At 39.4% G+C, this 18,527-nt stretch overlaps 1 protein-coding gene across 1 annotated transcript; it reads left to right on the top strand.

Moving 5' to 3' along the window:
* Positions 1 to 5,993: 5,993 nt before the first annotated feature.
* Positions 5,994 to 8,750, top strand: coq7 (coenzyme Q7 homolog, ubiquinone (yeast)). Its single transcript, XM_035661043.1, has 6 exons — positions 5,994 to 6,164; positions 6,566 to 6,747; positions 6,839 to 6,953; positions 7,214 to 7,353; positions 8,038 to 8,106; positions 8,377 to 8,750. Exons 1-6 carry the CDS (start codon positions 6,080 to 6,082, stop codon positions 8,452 to 8,454), a joined length of 669 nt encoding a protein of 222 aa, XP_035516936.1. The 5' UTR covers positions 5,994 to 6,079; the 3' UTR covers positions 8,455 to 8,750.
* The last annotated feature ends 9,777 nt before the right edge of the window (positions 8,751 to 18,527 follow it).

The raw sequence follows: 18,527 nt of genomic DNA on the forward strand, positions 1-18,527 counted from the left end.
TACTATTTTATGAGACATCTTGCCTTTTCCAGAGGGATACCACCAAACCATAAAATGTTTGTTTTTTTTAAACAATGTTGCATAACTTTAATTTCTCTCGCAACCTAGTTTTGTAACAATTTGGGATGAATAACTGTTGTTTTCCAGGGGAATACCATGCAGTTAAAGAATTTATATTGTCAAGGGCAGCCCAACCAATATTTGAGAATATCAACAACGCTCCTCCTAGGTTATAAATAAAACCAAAGTGACATGCAACTCTAGTTGTGACAACCCAAACTCTATAGGCCATCTAAGGCCACTCTCCTGTGTCTGATCTTACACTGTGACCTTCCAATGATCAATCAACATGATGAGAGGACTACGGTATATCTTGTAGGCTGATTTTGGCATCAGAATCAGTAATTAGTAATGATAATAATGAGTAGCTGCTAACAAAGCTCTTTAGGAAATCAAAATAACAGTGACACTAGGTCACCTCACATTAAGTCTGGCCCCAGGACTGTGTTTTTTATATGTATTTATTCCTTCTTTTTCAATTCTCATGAGGCAAATTCATCTACTGTTTCTTAACTACTCAGAAACAAAAGGCAGCCACAGCACAGCACCAAAACTATCCAGGTCATAGTAAAGTGAAATGGCAGAAATACAGGGAGAATGTGTAAAAGTCATGCAGAAAGGGCCAGGGCTTGATAAATAAAAAAACGCAGGTGACAGGGCTACTGAGCCAACATCCTAATGGGCCACTGTTCTTCCTGTGGTCCTGTGCATTTCCTCTGAATGCTCTAGTGTTTCACTCATGAAAACATGCAGTTTTCATGAAATGGAGCCTTTTCCTGAGGTGTGAGAGTGAATATGTTTGTGCTGGGACAGAAGCCAAGCCCTGACTGTGACCTTGAATTGAAATAGGAGGATATAGAATTTTCGAGCATTTAACTGTAAGCATGGACAGGGCTGGCTAATGTCATCTGCACCGACTGGGTGTTATTATGCATTTTTTATGCCAGCTAACTATGGTAAATATAAATATACATAATGTTTGTACAAGGATTTTGGATATTGTCATTCTTAAGTAGGAAGGGAAATATTAATTATAAAAGAGATATGACTTTTTTTGTTCAAAATGAACAGTTTAGAACACAGTGTGTTTGTTTCTCTATCGGATATTGAATCCTGGTGCCTTATAACTATAAAATGTTACCTTATTTTTGTCTAGCGTTTACTGAATCTACTTTAAAGAAACGTACTTTTTGAAAAACCGTTCAAAGTATTCTGATGATGTCATTAGGGTTATATCAGCTTGAGCTTACTAAAAATGAACTAAAAGCAAACAAACCAAAAAAGAAATGTATTATCTTTGGCACATGACTTGAAAGTCAGTCTATCTTGGCCCTACACCTTCAAATTTAAACATTCTTGTAGTAATCTATCTCTTGTGAGTCCCCCAACTTTATGAAAGTACACTGCTAAATTGCTGGAGAATCCCTTTAAAGGATAATTCAACCCATTTTCATCCTGGTCCTTTTTAAAACAGTTTAAGCCATTACGACAATTAAAATTTTCATTGCTGTCTTCACTGTAGGACTTAACTGTGTGAGAGAAATGCCCTCCAGCACACACACACACACAGGGACAGTTCCACAAAGATTCTAGTTTGAGGTGATGGAGATATTGACCCCGAAGCCAAATATCATCCAGGGCTTAAAAAACCTAAAGCTGGCCCTACTCATAACCTTTTAACCAAATTCATTCATTTCTTCTTTTTTTCCCGAAAAAGGGTTGTCCAGGACAATATTACGTGTGTAAGAGCAGACACTGACGCATGTTGCTGTCATATATTCTACATCTGGGTAAATAACTAATTTTACTTAAAATCATGCACGCAAGACACACACCCACACACAAGCTTTGGGTGTCCCACCACACCAGTCAGGGACCAAATGAGACAAGACCTATCATGTCTCCTCTCAGTGAGAGCAGACATTGTTGACTCACTGTAGTCTAGAGGCGCTTAGCCTGGGTCCCACCACAGCTATGCACTGTCTGACCAGAGCCTTGGAGCAAGGGTGTGCAGACGCACACACATCCATGGATGCATGCAAACATTACACAAACACTGTCAGACACACATACATACAGGTACATATATATACACCAGTCTCACTCTTTCTCCACCTCTGTGGTTTGCTCTTTAATCCACTCATCAGTCACAACACACTCAAGAGCAAGAAGACAGCACTTTCTTTAGGTCTCTCCTTCCTTCACTTACACCACTAAATGCTAGACCTAAGTGTTGATTACTTCATATATTCGGCAGTGTTTGCTCTTTGGGAATATGCACCTGTCTGACAGTTCTGCAAGGCCTTTCTGAAAACCACTTGTATTGAAAGGCTCAGTTTTCTCTCCACAAACCATGTGTCCTGAGCGTGCCAGACACACTCCAGTCTGTCCACAGACATCAAGCCCCAGTCTCAAGCTCCACTTAAAGGCCCACTGAATCTGACATCATAGTGAATCGAGTGATGTTCATCCCCTGACTCTTCACACCCAGTAGCAGTTAAGTGTTGCACTTCAACAAATTTGGTAGGATTACAAGAGACACATTCAAATAACTAATAAAACAACAACAATGTATCAAAAGTGAAAACAATGGACCTCATTTACAGTGTGTACCCACAAATCTGTGCTTAAACTGTGCGTATGAACGTTTTACTTTTTAAAACAATATATGTCTTGTAAAATGCAAATGCTTGTAAAAATGAGTTTGAAAGGTGTTATATTAGTATAGTTTGATTGAACTGCTATACAAAGAAAGGGAAATGGGGGCGTGGGAGTATGGTAATTGCAAATATTGGGCATGCACCTGTCAATTTAGAAGGATTCTGATTTACTAACATACGCACAGTGATAAGAATTTTATGAATTGGACTGTGATCTTGGGTACACACTTGTTTTGTGTGAGCACTTCTTATGAGGCCCAATGTAACACTGTGAAAGTGATGAACCTACAGATCACCTGAATCTACAACTCCCTTCTCCCTAGTCAAAAGCAAATTTTGGATCACTTGTAAAAAATCCAGGGATGTTTTGCTGAGGCAGTTGAAAAGGGAGTTACAATGATAAAAATGGGACGATGTAAAAGTGTAAATTAACATTTTCCATCTCTGATTAAGATACAATGGGCCTGAGCAATGTTTCTCAGTTGAAATAGAAAAAACAAACGAATGTTGGTCCACAGCCTGGTCCGTAGTGGCACCTGGATTTCTTATGGAGGATTTAACAGAAGAGAAGAGAAGAGCCACCCAACACCATTTATAATCTCAGGGACCAGAATGGATGGGGCTTAAATAATAACTACTGATTTGTCATAATTGAGCTGTTAGCAAGTTATTTTTCATTTATCTCATTTATAGAGTCCAGGTAGTTATTTAAAATGTTCCGAGGTGTGCTTTATTGTCTTATTAGCCATCCAAGAGGAAGCACAACACAAACTACAACCAAGGACAAAACCTTGGGGCACACCACAAAAGAGAGTTTCAGATGAGGAAAGCCTACGTCTCTCACCCAAGGCACAATGGTCCACAATATCAACAGCTGCACAACACAGAATGATCTCCTGCATTATAATGCATCAAGATATCACTTGGCAGAAGTCAGACAAAAACTTGTCAAAGATGCTCATCTAATGCAGTTGTGAGTTGTTTAGCAACCACCTTTTCTAAGATTCTGGCTATAAAAGGCAACTTGGAAATATGCCTTTAATTTTGGGGTAAAGAAAGGTCCAGATGCAGGAGTTACAATATTACTAATAGTGAAAAATATAATTTTGGGATTGTGGTGGCTATTAGACACAAGATTAGATACATAATAAGATATCTTGACTTTTAGTCCAAAAACTCTGGATCCTTCCGTTCCCATAATGCAGCTCTATAGCTCTATATGACACCATGAGGGTCATTCTTAGACTTTAGACAGCTCCCTCCAGGGCTCAGTAGTCTCCATGACAAGCACACTAAACTTAAAGCTGGATTGTTTACAAGACTCAGTCACATGAATAGGTAATAATGCAGGACCCGCTTTAGTCGATATGGTGCTTTAGTGGTGCAAATTCCCGTACAAATGAGCAATTAGTTAAATCACCTAAACCAAGCGATGCACAGTAAAACCGCAGCTTTTTAGGGCCTCTGGGAGTTTGGGTCCCAGATTAGTTCCCCCCTTGCCCTGTCGTTAATCCAGACTCGCTCACACCTGTGACCTACAGTGCACACACACACTCGCGCAGAGAGGACAAAGGCAACCCACACGTACCGATGTGCAGCCACACATGCATAGCCACCCACAGTCAGACAGACAGATAAGGAAACACATAACCGGTGTCTCGCCACAAACACACAAACACACACACAGAGAAAACCGACACACCCCGCCATTCACTGTCCTGGCCTTGTTTACTCATGACCATCACAGCTCTGCAGCAGTCAACCCCATCATTCCACACATTCCTGCATCCCAGCACTGTTTTATGTGCTTTGCAGAAACACTTGTTTTTTTTCCTCATCTTTAAAGACAGGAGTCATGCAGGCATTACTAAATAATGCTGAATAATGTAATAAAGGTGGAAAAGTGGAAAGTGGAAAGTGAAATGTATTATTATTTATATATTTTGGGATTTGGTTCTAAATGTTTTGCATGCTGTCTTGTTTGGAGGGTCACAATGCAGTGACACATATATTTGACTGAAATTGAAATGATAATGAAACTGGGACTGATTGGAGTTTATAAGGTAAAACTCACTCAGAAGATCTTTATCTGTGCAACACTGACATCTGTAGACCATCAACACTGCCTTTGATTGCTCCACAGACTCCCTCATTTTCTTTCCTTAACTGCCTCATTGTCTTACATAACACATACACTCATGGTTTGTTTGACATAGACACAGAAAGTGTCTGGCCAAAAGGTAATTTTCTGTATTTACTTTATTTTTTTAAATGCTTGGTTTCCTCCCACAGGCCAAAGATATGCAGACCAGGTGAACTATGTGAACTCTAAATTGCCTGTTACTCTGGATTTGTTTGTGTTGTGTTAAAGGCCTGTGACAGACTAGTGACCTGTCCAGGATACTGACCTTGCACAGCAATAAGCAGCTACAGAGATTTATTTTTTTAAGCAATTTTACTTCAGTTTTTCTTAGTTTTCGGTGTCTCAGTTCTCAAATTTAAACAAATTTAAACATGTTTCTTGCACCCACAAAGAACTGCATGGGCCTTCATGCTGAATATTTCAGGCTTACTGATTAATTCAATATTAACCTGTTACTTACTTACTACAGACAGATATTACACAGCTCAGCCTCTTGGTGGATTTCTTTATAATGAACTTTAGAGAAACACAATGCCATCCAGTGGCAAACTCTGGAGCTGCACTGACAACATGTAAAAAACGAATCAGCCACAGCAGCATGACAACAGACATGGTGATTTTAGTACACCATGGGGACATTTAGTTATTCACAGCTGTAAGCCATTCACATAGACACAATTGGGTGTAACATATCATATAAAAAACTACTAAACTACCTTTCACTTTTAGAAGAATTATGTCAAAACGTTTTTTTTTTTTTTTTTTAAAGTCTAATCACAATGATGACATAAATTAGTTTAGGTTTGGCATTCCCTATAAGGTTGCCTTACTGAAGCACATATCTGTTGTGACTGTTTAAAGACTGCAAAGATAGAAACTCCCCATGCACAGCCTGCAACAGTCAGTCAACAGTCAGTCAACGACAGTCAAAACGCATTAAAATATTTAAATGAATTTTGATTTCTACATTTTCTTTCATTAGGTTTAAATAGATTTTTTTGCATATCAGAGATATGTTGACCTCCATAAACAACAATCAATGCATTCATGTCATTTTCTTAAAACACCGCGTTAGTGCACGAGGGAGGGAGCGTGGCCAGTGTAACGTAGTAACGCGGTTACGTCATACGTCTGCGCCACGTCCACCTTCTGACATTTTCAATGACAGCTTGCACACATTTGTGTAGTTTTCTCTGATAACCATAAAGTGTCGGTCATGCAAAGAGCCGCACACACAGCTTTATATGACTGGTCGAACATCGTCCGTCCAGCGACGGTTCGCCAGTGTTTAAAATGCAGAGGTAAGCGTCGCTCTGTAACGTTAGTTTACTGTAGCAGCGAGCTAAAGGGGCAGAAAGGCTACAAACACTGGTCGGAGTCCTGTGTGCATGACGTTATAACGTTGTCTTATGTATGTTAAGTCACACAGGAACTTTACTGGACACAATGTTTCATAACGGACCTGTCCTAACGGGTTGTGTTTGTTGAATATTTCGCTGTTATGTATAATTTGGCAGGATTACAGAAGTCACTAGCTTCGTAGCTACAGCACATAAGGTTTTTAATAAATACCCAAGTTTAAAACGAAAGCTAAAACTAGCGTAAACGTCTTTATACGGGGTTTCCAGGGGTCACACACGGACGGACTGGAGGTGCTGTTTGTTATTGTACTGAAGCTAACTGTGTGCTAACCTGCTAACAGCGCCCGTGCTGCAGCTGAGCTCACGTGCTTACGGTGTGCTCCCGCCCCCACGCGACAGTGACGAGAAGGCGATGTTGGACCGGATGCTGCGCGTGGACCATGCGGGTGAATACGGGGCCAACCGGATCTACGCCGGCCAGATGGCAGTGTTGGGTCGATCCAGGACCGGACCTCTCATCCAGGTAGCGACTGTCTGTGCACACTGGTGGCTTACTGGACACATTGTGACTGCATGAATCTTGATTCCCCGTGTTCGTGTTTGTCTTTCTTTAGGACATGTGGGATCAAGAAAAGAAACACCTTGAGAAATTCAATGAAATTCTGGCTGAGAACAGAGTTCGTCCCACCGCACTGTTACCCCTCTGGAACATTGCTGGGTTTGTATTAGGTTGGTGCAGCTCGTACGAATACAGCAGTGTTGATAAAGTTAGGAGACAGCTTACTCTGAATTACTAAACAAATGCATAAAAGAATGACTTGCTGTAGGAGAATGCGACAATGCCTTTGTCTTTGTGTTGAATTTGTCCACCCACAGTTTAGAACTTGATGCCAGTGCTGACAGCTATATAAACAAATAAACAATAAACAATAAACCGCTTCACTTTTTAGGCAATATGTGCGTTTCTTCTGTTTTTAAATCTCCTCCAGGTGCATCCAGTGCACTGCTGGGAAAGGAGGGGGCCATGGCCTGCACTGTGGCAGTGGAGGAGAGCATCTCAGAACACTACAACAGCCAGATAAGAGCTCTGATGGAGAAGGACCCCGAGAGATACACTGAACTGTTACAAGTGAGCCAGCCACGGTTTTCTCTGTTGCCATTTCTTTACCTTTTTGTGATGATGGAAGGATGTTAAGGACATTTTCTCATTGTTTAGTATTCCACATTAACACATGAGCATTCAAACAAAACAACTGTGTGTCTAAGATAACTGTCCAACATGGACATCGTACAGATGTGATTGTATAAAGTTAAAAGGGAGCGATCCATTTGATTTGATTGAACTTATGTCTGACGTAATACATGTTTGAAGTATTTTTTTTTGGTTAAATGATGTGTTTTGGTTATGAATGAATGAATGAATGAATGAATGGCAACACTTTCCCTGTTCGTCTCTGGATTTGTTTTTGAAATGAGTCAAACCAGCACGTGAAGATAGAGCTCCTTCAAAGAGGGTCTTGTGAAGAGTGATTACATCTGTTATTTTGCCTGATCATACTACATAAAATATTTAATGTCTGACAGTAAAATGGTTGAATCATGCAGTTAATTTGAATGGAAATAGTGAAAACGGTTTCAGTGTAACCAGACGTTTGGAGCAAAACTCACAGGTGAACCATGTAAATAAGAACATTACAACACTTTATTGTTAGAACAGACTGACACATTTGTCTGGTTATAACAGAGCACTGACGGAATTCAATCGAAATAAGTTCCCTGAGTTAATGAATGGTCTTTGGGGTTTATTTTATAGGTTATCAAGGAATTCAGAGACGATGAGTTGGAGCATCATGACACAGGATTGGCGCATGATGCTGAAACAGTAAGTATATTTTATAATCTGTCTGTGTGGCTGTGCTCGATGTTTCACATGTCTCTGGTGGTGTTTTGGGTTTAGCTTACTTAGATCTATTACGTATCAAGGACACAAATACTCCCTGAACTTCTTGTGGTATCAAAGTACATTAAAATAAGTACAAAACAGACACATATCACTAGTCATTTATAAAAGAATTAGCCCTCTCTGCAGTTTTTAATGAATGCCATTTAAAATACTGCAATCTAACTATGTTGTATTTGTTTTTTGTTCTAGGTACCTGGATACTGGCTCCTAAAAAATGCAATACAGCTCGGCTGCAAAGCTGCGATATATGCTTCTGAACGTGTCTAACATTGTATTTAAAATAATGACATTTGTTTTGATATGATGACTCAGTTTGTATAAACAAATTAATTTAAATGTCAGTTCATATTCTGCTCCCCTGTATTTAAGCACCTTTTGATGCAACGCTTTGTTTTACTGTTTCAAGATTAAAAGTATTGTATACAAACATTCACAGTTATCTTCACAAACCTACATTTCACTGTTTTGTACAGTCTATAAATAATGTATAACTGTCTAAGTAGGTGGAGGTAACCATTCCTGAATTAAATAGCAGATCTCTACACTGTTGCGTCAGTGTAAAACCCGTCTCACTCTTTTTGCAATGCTTCCCTTGAGAGACAGCGTGCCTGATAAGTGATGCTGGTGGGAAATTGGTGGAACAACCACTTTTAAATTAGGAATTATGATTGAATGAATGAATGAATCTAATTAGCTAATATTTATATTATATAACGTTTAAATAAATGTTAATGCCTCTTTTCTTCCTTTAAGGTCCAGTGTGTAACATTTAGGAGGATCTGTTGACAGAAATAGATTATGATATTCATAGGTATGTTTTCATTAGTGTATAATCAGAATGTAGGAATATGAAAAGAAGAACTGTTGTGTTTTTGTTACCTTAGAATGAGCTGTTTTTGACTTTGACATAGACTTCCTGTTTACCAAAAGATAAATACCTAAAATACATGTAATGAGGACATATTGTTACACAGCCATCATACCCCTTCAACAAACTCTCCTGTTTCACATGTAATAGTTCATATATCAAACTGAGCAATGACTTGTCATCCTGGCCTAACTGCTAAGCGCCTTCACACAGCTGTTCTTGGTACATTAGGTCACTGAGAAAGAGGGATTGACAAGAGGCTTGTCCAGGGGCCCCTAATCTATTAGGCCTTTCAGCAGGTTGAGCAAAGTGTTCATTCCCCTCCCAGACAATATCAGTTTGCCCTCACTGTACATTGAATAGTGACCCAAGGCCTGTTTACCCATGATATTAGCCTTTTAATGCACTGAGGACCGGATTATGCAGTGATTTATGGCCAGTGGCAGTGGCTGTTTGGACTTGAATGAAATCCTTTGATGGTAAAGCTTTTACTATACAATATATATATATATATATATATGAACAAATTAAAGGAAGGCACCACTTACTGTTTAGAGTTCTAGCAAGAGTTTGGGCCACCATGGGCCACCATGGGCCACCAGAACAACAAATCTGTGGAGCTAAAAGTGTCTAATCCTTTGGTTTATGACATTCCCATCAGCCCCAGCTGTAGATTGTGTACTAATTAGCAAATGATAGTGTAACTAAACTGGATATCATCAGGTTTTGGACGGTTGGACTTAACAGAACAAGCCATTTAAATAGGAATGTGCGATACAGTTTTTCACTATCTTCTGACATTTAACAGAGCAAACAATTCATTCATCATAAAAAAAACAATTAAAAAATATTGATATGTGCATGTCTGTCTGTACATTGATAGCAATACTAAGAAGTGTCTCTGGTCTATTTTGCGTAGCATGAAGTCAGAGGAGTTATTTTTGCGGGGGTGGGTTTGCATATCAGACCTGACCTCAACGGTTAATATGGCCTCCACTCCTTAAAGACACGTTCGTCTTTACTGTCCATCAGCTTGAGTAAAAACTGAAGATAAACAACCCCGTCTCAGCTTTGTCTGTGATGATGGTGGAAATTATGAGCATTAATTGGTTAGTTTTGCTCACCACAGTGAATCCCTATCATGATCCTGGTGTGCTGCAACAGTTGTTTGTACATTTTCTGATTTATAAAAGCATTCTCACTATCTTACCTGCACTAAATAAACAAAAATAGTAGTTCCTTGTTTCACATGAATAAAACAAAGGGTTTTAGGAGGTAATAGGAGGTCACACACTATACATAAGCAACATGAGACAGTGGGCAGCTTTGCAAATCAAAGGTATATCATCAGCCCAAGATTTATAGTGCTGACAGTTTTATAGCAAGGTGCTACTGTTTAAATAAAGCCACAAATGTACAGCTCCATCTGTAGCACCATTTTGGGTGATGTAATTACTGGTAAGTAAAAACAGGAGTGATGACTCAGTCAAAACACAGGTGTTACTAACCGTAAGCCATCAACTTTACATCTGAATTAGCTGCCATCGTTCAACTATAGATATAAAACTCTTTGTATTACTTTTTTAATTTTAATTTCACTGAATCAGAAGGCTACTGTCTGTGGCCATCAGGAGTTCATGTGAATTGTTTAGGTTCGTTTCTCAGAATCACGTCCAAAGGAATCTGCTGAAACACTGTCTGAGATATTGGCATCAAGGTTTTGAAAAGAGCAATAAAACTAAACTGGGGCTGTCTTGCTACCCGTGAATAATTGTGGTTGTAAATTTTCAGCAGCACGAATAATACAAATCCTTATAAGTCATAAAAGCTTTCGGATACAGATTGCATTGCTTCTTGGCTTGGATACACGCAGACTGTCAGTCAGCAGGCCTTTCTGGGGTTTATGGTAACAGGTAGCATAAGGTCCATCTGTAGCAATGAGTAGCCCCAGGGGATTTAGTTGATATTGTTTCAGTTTAGAATCATCGTTAATGTGTCGCCCATAACACAAGACCAGGGTTATTATAGTTTTGTATTTTTAATTTATCTTGATCTTTCTTTTAAATTTATTTTTTATTTCAATTCAGCTTAATTATAATTAGGTTTCTTTAAGAAGTTAAGAATAGGTATTACAAAGGTATTATACAAACACAACACTTTGTGAAGGCAGTTGACTCACAGTTATAGACATCCCTAAACATACACATCCATGTCTCCTCATCATCAACTAAAACTAAAGAACACATTATCGACCCAGGGTTCAAATCAGACCTGTGGCCCTTTGCTGTGTGTCAGATTTTACCTGTATAATCTTATTTTAGTTAGTTTTGTAAGTACACAATATTGTTTCTGTTGGTTTTAAATTTTCTCTAAAGAAAAGTTTTTATTTTTATTTCAACTTAAATGCTTCATTAGTTTTTTTGTTTTTAGTTTAGTTTTAGTTTACTATATTAACCTTGCACAAGACACAATATTGTTCCCTTTCTCCTTGAAGACACAGTGTCTCTATCTTTGTACATTTTAAGGTTAGTGCTTATATATCTATTTAAACGTATTCTTGCCATATTCTTTCTATGCATTGTCCCATTGCAGAGTGTCCTCTGCAGCATAATGATATTATGTTTTGTCTGATGAGCTCAGCCCAGTTGACAGCCTGGGGTGATAAAGCTAACACAGATGCTAACTGTCATGTCACCATAAATTTTATGTACAAATCATGTGCATGCTTATTAGAGTATGCATTGCCTTGGCCCTTTAACAAGGTGTTCCCAGAAGTGAGGGTGAGTCAGTAGAGCTTTTCATATACTTGTGCTTATCCAGGTCAACTATTCACATATTGCAGCATGAGCTGAAAAACAACCACACTCAGACAGGGAACTCTATAAATAGTAAACAGTAAACATTTTTACTACTCTGTGGTATGCCTATACATATAAATACCTGTAAAGTAATGTCACTATATATGCTTTAAATTACTGTGTTACACATAGTGAAAATATGCTCATCTTTTTACAGTTTTATTCTTTGTTTTTTGCTTGTGACATAGAAGTAAATATATGTTAAATTGTTGTGCTGAGAGATATACTCTGCATATGTGCATGCTCACGTGCATCTGACTGCTTAAATGCATACTAAATCTTTTGGGTGACTGAGGGGTGTGTGGCCTGAAAGAGCTGTGACCACATGTCCACATGTCTTCACAGTGTGCAGCGACAACACATGATGCAAAGGGCTTACATCACTTCAGCTGGAATCTCTGATTTACGGCCTGTCACACAGGGCCATCTACCAATCACTTTGGAGAAAGAAAAAACAAGGTCAGTCTCTGAGGAAGGTTTATCAGTATGAAATTTCAAAAAAATTATTTCACGTTGAAAAACTGTGTTGCACCATTTTCATCATATCACCACATGCACATTTTAACAAACAGGCACACAGAAAATAACCACAACTACAATAAAGGTAAAAGAACCATGACGCCTCAAATGTGGATGTATTTGTGCATGTAACAAATCATTGCCACTCTGACTTTAAATTGGGTGGAAAACTGATTGTTTGGACCATCTACTTTTTTTTATGGCAAAAATGCATGTAGACACATTTTCTGCATGATCATGTTGTCAGTCCACCACTTTGGTTGCTTTGAAATAGCTCAACAACTGTTGGAAGGATTGTCATTAAATATTGTATTACATTCATGGTCCCCAGAAGATGAATGCTAATGACTTTACATACTTAAAGGTCCAGTGTGAAACATTTATGAGGATCTGTTGGCAGAAATCAGGTATTTTTTCATTAGTGTGTAATTGCCTGAAAATAAGAATCGTGTTTTCTTTGTCTTAGAATGAGTTTTTATCTACAGAGGGAATGAGTCATCTTCTACTGAGTTTCTTTTCCTACAGTAGCCCACGACAGACTAATTAAACACTGGCTCTAGATAGGGCCTTTTGTGTTTTTCACAATTGTGGTGTAGTTTCTACTACATGCTCGCTCACCAAGTGGTATTAGGTTCTACAACTTCACCGCTAGATTACCATTAAATCCTACACTCTGGTTCGTTAACCCTCTTTGTCCCGTGTGGGACATAAACAATCTACATGTTGGTGTCCATCTGAGGACGACTTTGGCATTTGTTCTTGCAGCATTCACAGTATGAACTGCAAATGGTAAATGGACTATTTTGTGTCTTCTGACCACTCAAAGCGCTTTTTATTACAAGCCACATTCACCCAGAACAGACACTAATCCATTTACACACCCATGGCACAGCGCTGGGACACATTTTGAGTTCAGTATCTTGCTCAAGGACACTTTGACATGCAGGAGGAGGAGCCGAGGATTGAACTGGCAACGTTCTGATAATTGGAAGATAAGCTTCATGTCCTGAGCCACAGCTGTCACAAGCCAACAGAATCTCCGTTCCTTATTTTCTTTGTTTATGTTGTGACCTTCTAAGGGTTCTTGTTTAAGATTATGTTAGGCCAGTAGATATTAAGGATTCTGTTGAGGAGGTGTTTTGCTCCCAAGACTTACCTGTCTACCATGCTCCAAAACCACTCCATCAATTGTAATTGGATGGTAAATGGACCTGTACTTGTATAGTGCCTTTCTAGTCTTCTAGCCCACTCAAAGCGCTTTTACACTACGTGCCACATTCACCCTTTCACACACCGATGCAATTCGGGGTTCAGTATCTTGCTCAAGGAGCTGGGGATCGAACCAACAACCTTCTGATTAGGGGACGACCTGCTCTGCCTCTGCACCACAGACGCCCATGTGTTGATGGTGTAATTACGCACATGACCTGGGTTGTAAACGTGTTACCATTTAGCTCAAAGAACAGCCTCAAATCAGCATAGCCATAGCAGTTGTCAAACTTTCAGATGGAGGGTTTTAGGTAAGTTTTTAGTGTGTGAAATGTATTTTTACAGAGATCTAAGGTATACTTAAATAAACAATGATATTAAATGGGCAACTAGACAAGATCAAGGTGACATTTGTCTGTATCTCCTCTTATCGGGTAGAGCATGTGCAACTATTTCCACTTGGCGTTGTGTGATAGTTGTATTGCTGATCAGGGGTGAAGACTTATGTAAAGGACCTATTGTCGAGTGCCTGGAGTTGAGAATGGCGTGACCCCATCGCTGGTATCCATCATTGCACTGACAGGCCTGGTGGTTTACCCAGCATGACTCCAAGGCCACGTTGCTGCTCCACTGTGTCATAAGCCCCAAAGACACTTCAAGCTGTTCACTCAAACACAGTATGCCACCCCCCAAAGTAAATTTTAATATGAGGTGAACAACAGGTCACTTACCTTAAGTTGTCAGTAAATAGTTATGTATGTGTACACATTTCCACATGAGTACATTTTGAAGAAACAGAATCTATTAGAATAATTACACTAAATACCTGTGAAGTTGCACAAGTCTTCTCCCATATGTTCATTCCTCCACTGTGATGGAAAAAGTAACATTTTCATAGCCTAAATTATGTGGAGAAAAACAGCAGATGTGCAAGTTGCATGACCAAATATATATTTCACACATATTTGCACCTACTTACGTCTGTGACGTAATGCTTTTAGTTCTCTAATCTCACAGTTTGTCCTTTACACATCTTTGACTGTTTAGGATTGTAGTTGTGGCATTCATACTAGACGCTGAACATATTTTGCCTGGATGAAGGTGCGTCTGGCATGCCAATAAGGTGGACAGAATGAATAGCTGGTTGTGAGGCGTTCAACAGAATGAGCTGCAGCTTCTCGTAGCACTCAGAACTTATTCACTTGTCAGCTATCCTTTTCTATGCCTGTTACACCACCTCACCCACCCTATCACTCCTGAATCCAACACCATGTATCCCTGCCATCGACCCCTCCTCCATCTATCACACTGATGCATTGGCAGTCTGCAGAAGGTTACCACGCAAGGCCTTTTAACACCTGGTTTTAGGGATAGTTTTGCCCACCCCACCTGCTCACCTCCTGCAGGGGCCTAGCACTTTACACCGATTCCGTTAAGACCCCGTCTGTCATCCTTACTGATTGAACGGAGATCTCTGGCAGTGTTACTCTGGCCAGGTCTCATATCTCTCGCCTGAGGCTTGTTTTCATGTGGCTTGTAAAGATGCCACTCTTATCTCCTATCAATCATGGGCCTCTTTTCCCAGCTATGCCCTCGACTGCTGGTGACAACATAGATTCAGAGTGATGTTGTTGCAGATTGTCAAATTACACGCAACATGGCAAGGGAAGCTACAAGGCATGATTGTGGTCTCGATCACAACCCCATAGAAGGTTTTGCTCTTTCATTTTTGATACAAATTGGTATTTTGTTTAGTCTTAAAACAAGAGTTTGTTGATAGAGTCACTCTATTGTTGGAATGTTGTTGTTGGATTTTGGGATTGTTACCTGTGAGTTGCAACCTTTCTGTGCTGTGGTGCAGTGCATAAGAATCCAGCATGTGACTACTGTCTCTGGCTCGTTGTTCTTTGAAGCTATCAGCCGACAAACATTCTAGCTCGTGGCCGGGCCCTCAACTCTTGAGGCTCGTGATGACACACATGTTCAGCAGACAAAGTGCCTGGACCACCCGGGCTTTAGGTGTCCTGACCTTGGAGGTTGGCTGTGAAAAATAACAACACAAGAGGAGAAAGAATGCCTCCTATGCGGCACAAGGGGTCAAGCCATTGCCCCTGACAGGGTGAAGTTCAACATGTCTCATGAGCCCTTATGGGTTATGCAAAATCTTTGTTTTTCAAAGGTAAAGAGACAAATGTAATACGCTCCAGAAGTGTGTCAGGTCTCACTTTTTGTGTGTGTGGAGAGGTATGTAAGTGTATCTGTTGTAGATGCTAAGAGGGACCATGTTTGACCCATGACGAGTTGTGGGAGTTGAATCACTGGGGGTGTAGAACACAAATTCCCTTTAATCCACTGATCTGAAGCCTGCAGTGAAAAACGTATCATTCTGTCCAATCCCATATCAAAGAAAAACAGAATAGCAGCAATGCCATCTCTCTGTTCGTGACATTCTAGTGAAATGGTGATAGATTTACAGCAACTTCTTTCGTTTTTCAGCTATTTGAGGTATCTGTTAAACAGATTGTTGCATTGATTTCTGGGAAGACAGATGGTGGTGTGCATGTTTCAAGATAACTGAAGGAATGAAGAATTGTTCAGCTCGGTAGATCAAATTCAGTATAGTGATGTCCTTAGGCTACATTTTTATTGCGCGTAGGTGTATACGATCTCACAGACATATTTTTGAGTAGCTTTGTTTTCTTTCTGGCCATAGTTGAAAGTAACTAAAATAGCATGAAATGCTTGAAAATGAGACAAAAAATAAAAAAAATAAAAAATTCCTGCCAAAACAATGAGACAAACCTTGATAAATCTGTCTGCCTTGTTTATAAGTCTTTAAATAGTAAGGTAATTATTGCAGACAACATAATGAACTTGTTTTTCTTTTGCCAAAAGAGACAAATAATCCTCGGCACACCCAGAATAAAAACAACCACTTTGCTACCCATTTTACAGCCACATGTTTGACCAAATCATAATGTTTTTATGCTTGCCTTTAAATTGAAATAATTATATGGCCCTTCATCTGTTTCATATTTCAAGTTTGACTGTGGAATGTGTGTGCTGTTGCCATTGTGTCCAATCTCCTAAAGGGGTATGTGAACTCAAAGTTTATTGCCTTTATCATGTATTCTTTCATTTTCTACTTAAAGGCATAGTTTGGGTGGTATTGTATGAGGTACTTAACCATAGTCAGTGGGTTACCTACAGTAGACGTCGGTCTGCAAACCCCTAGTTTGGAGAAGCACGGAAACAAAGCAGTGCACTGCTGTGGACGTGGACAGCTACAAAACATATTTTAGTCACCTAAAAAAAGGCCCACATAAAAAAGTCAAAATCAGTTTAAGTGTGCCCTATAATTTAAATAGTTTACCAATATACCTTGCCATCAGACACCCCTTTCTGACAGGATACTGAAGCGTTTATATTGCTCACAGGAGTTTCCAGTCCACTGTTCCCTCAATCTTCAGCAAACCAATGTGTTAAAACACCAAAGTCACATAATAACACAAACAAACTAACCGATTAAGGCAGCAGTAGATCAGCAAATCCAGTTTTTTGCAAGATAAAATTACAGTTTTTGTCAAAAGAGTCTGGTGGCTTTGAAGAAAACATATATCAATATAAACGCTTCACTTTCCCGTCAGAAAGTGCTGTCTGACAGCAAAGTAAAACAATATTATTTATAAATATAGTGTACACTTAAACTGATATTGATTTTTTTAGGTGGCTGAACATATTGTTACTGCCCCTGTCCATAGCAGTGCGTTGCTTAGCTTCCTAGTGGTACTCCTGTCTGCTTCTCCAAACTGCGGGTGTGGCAGCCCCGCTACAATGAATTTAGATAAATACCTCATAAAACCACACTGCAAACACCCAAATTATCCCTTTAACTCAACCTCATGCCACCCCACTGTCCTTTCAGCCCCAGTAGTCTCATGAGCATGAACATGATCAGCCTCTGGCCTTTCAAGCGATCATTATTTTACTGTGATTGACACGTTGGTTTGCTGTGCATTTCATTGATGAGAATTTGAGAGCCCTGGGGCTCATGCTCCTTCAGTGATCAGTAGTACGTCACCTTCCAGCCATTTCAGGGAGACAAGGCTGGATTACCAATTGGTTAAAGCAGGCAACTGCCCAGAGGCCCCAGACCCCCAGGGGGCCCTCAGCAATGATAGTAATAATCCATCATACCATCGTAAGAGAAATATAAGGCTGCAAACAACAATTATTTACACTATTAAAAACTCTGAATATTATTTTCTTCAATAATTGATTGATTGATTGTTTAGTTTATAAAATGCCCATCATTATTCTCTGAGGCTGAAGTTAACATATTCAAGTTGCTTTTGTTGTCTGACCGACTGTCAAAAACTGAAAGACATTTGAGAAGCTGGAACTAGTGATTTTAAAAATATTTTTGCTTTGAAAAAATTACTGCAATGGTGAGTCAATTATCATTACTTACTCTTACTTTGTAGAGACAGTTCTTTGTAATTTCATGACATAACAATTTAAATTACAGGTTTCAACTGTTTAAATAAAGCAAAAAAAATATAATCTTAGGTGTAGTACAATGTTTATTGACTTTCTCATTTTGGCTTCTTCTCCTGTAGTGGATAATAGAATACTACTAGTTTTTTTTTTCAATCAATCTTTTGTGAAAAAGGAACAAAATCAACTTGTGACTGTTTTCTAGTATATTAACACATAAATATCAAATCTAGGTCGGCCATGTTACAGGGTATGGACTAGTAGCTGGTGTAGTGTCAGTCCACCTCCTGGACAGCGCTGATATGCCCTTGAGCAAGGTACTAAACCCCTAACTGCTTGGAGCACCAACTATGTGGCAGCCCTGTTACTGTGATATCCCACTAATGCAT

This window comes from Morone saxatilis, unplaced genomic scaffold, assembly GCF_004916995.1.
Source record: "Morone saxatilis isolate NCDOM2014 unplaced genomic scaffold, NCSU_SB_2.0 Contig17, whole genome shotgun sequence".
NCBI classification, from domain to species: Eukaryota; Metazoa; Chordata; class Actinopteri; family Moronidae; genus Morone; species Morone saxatilis.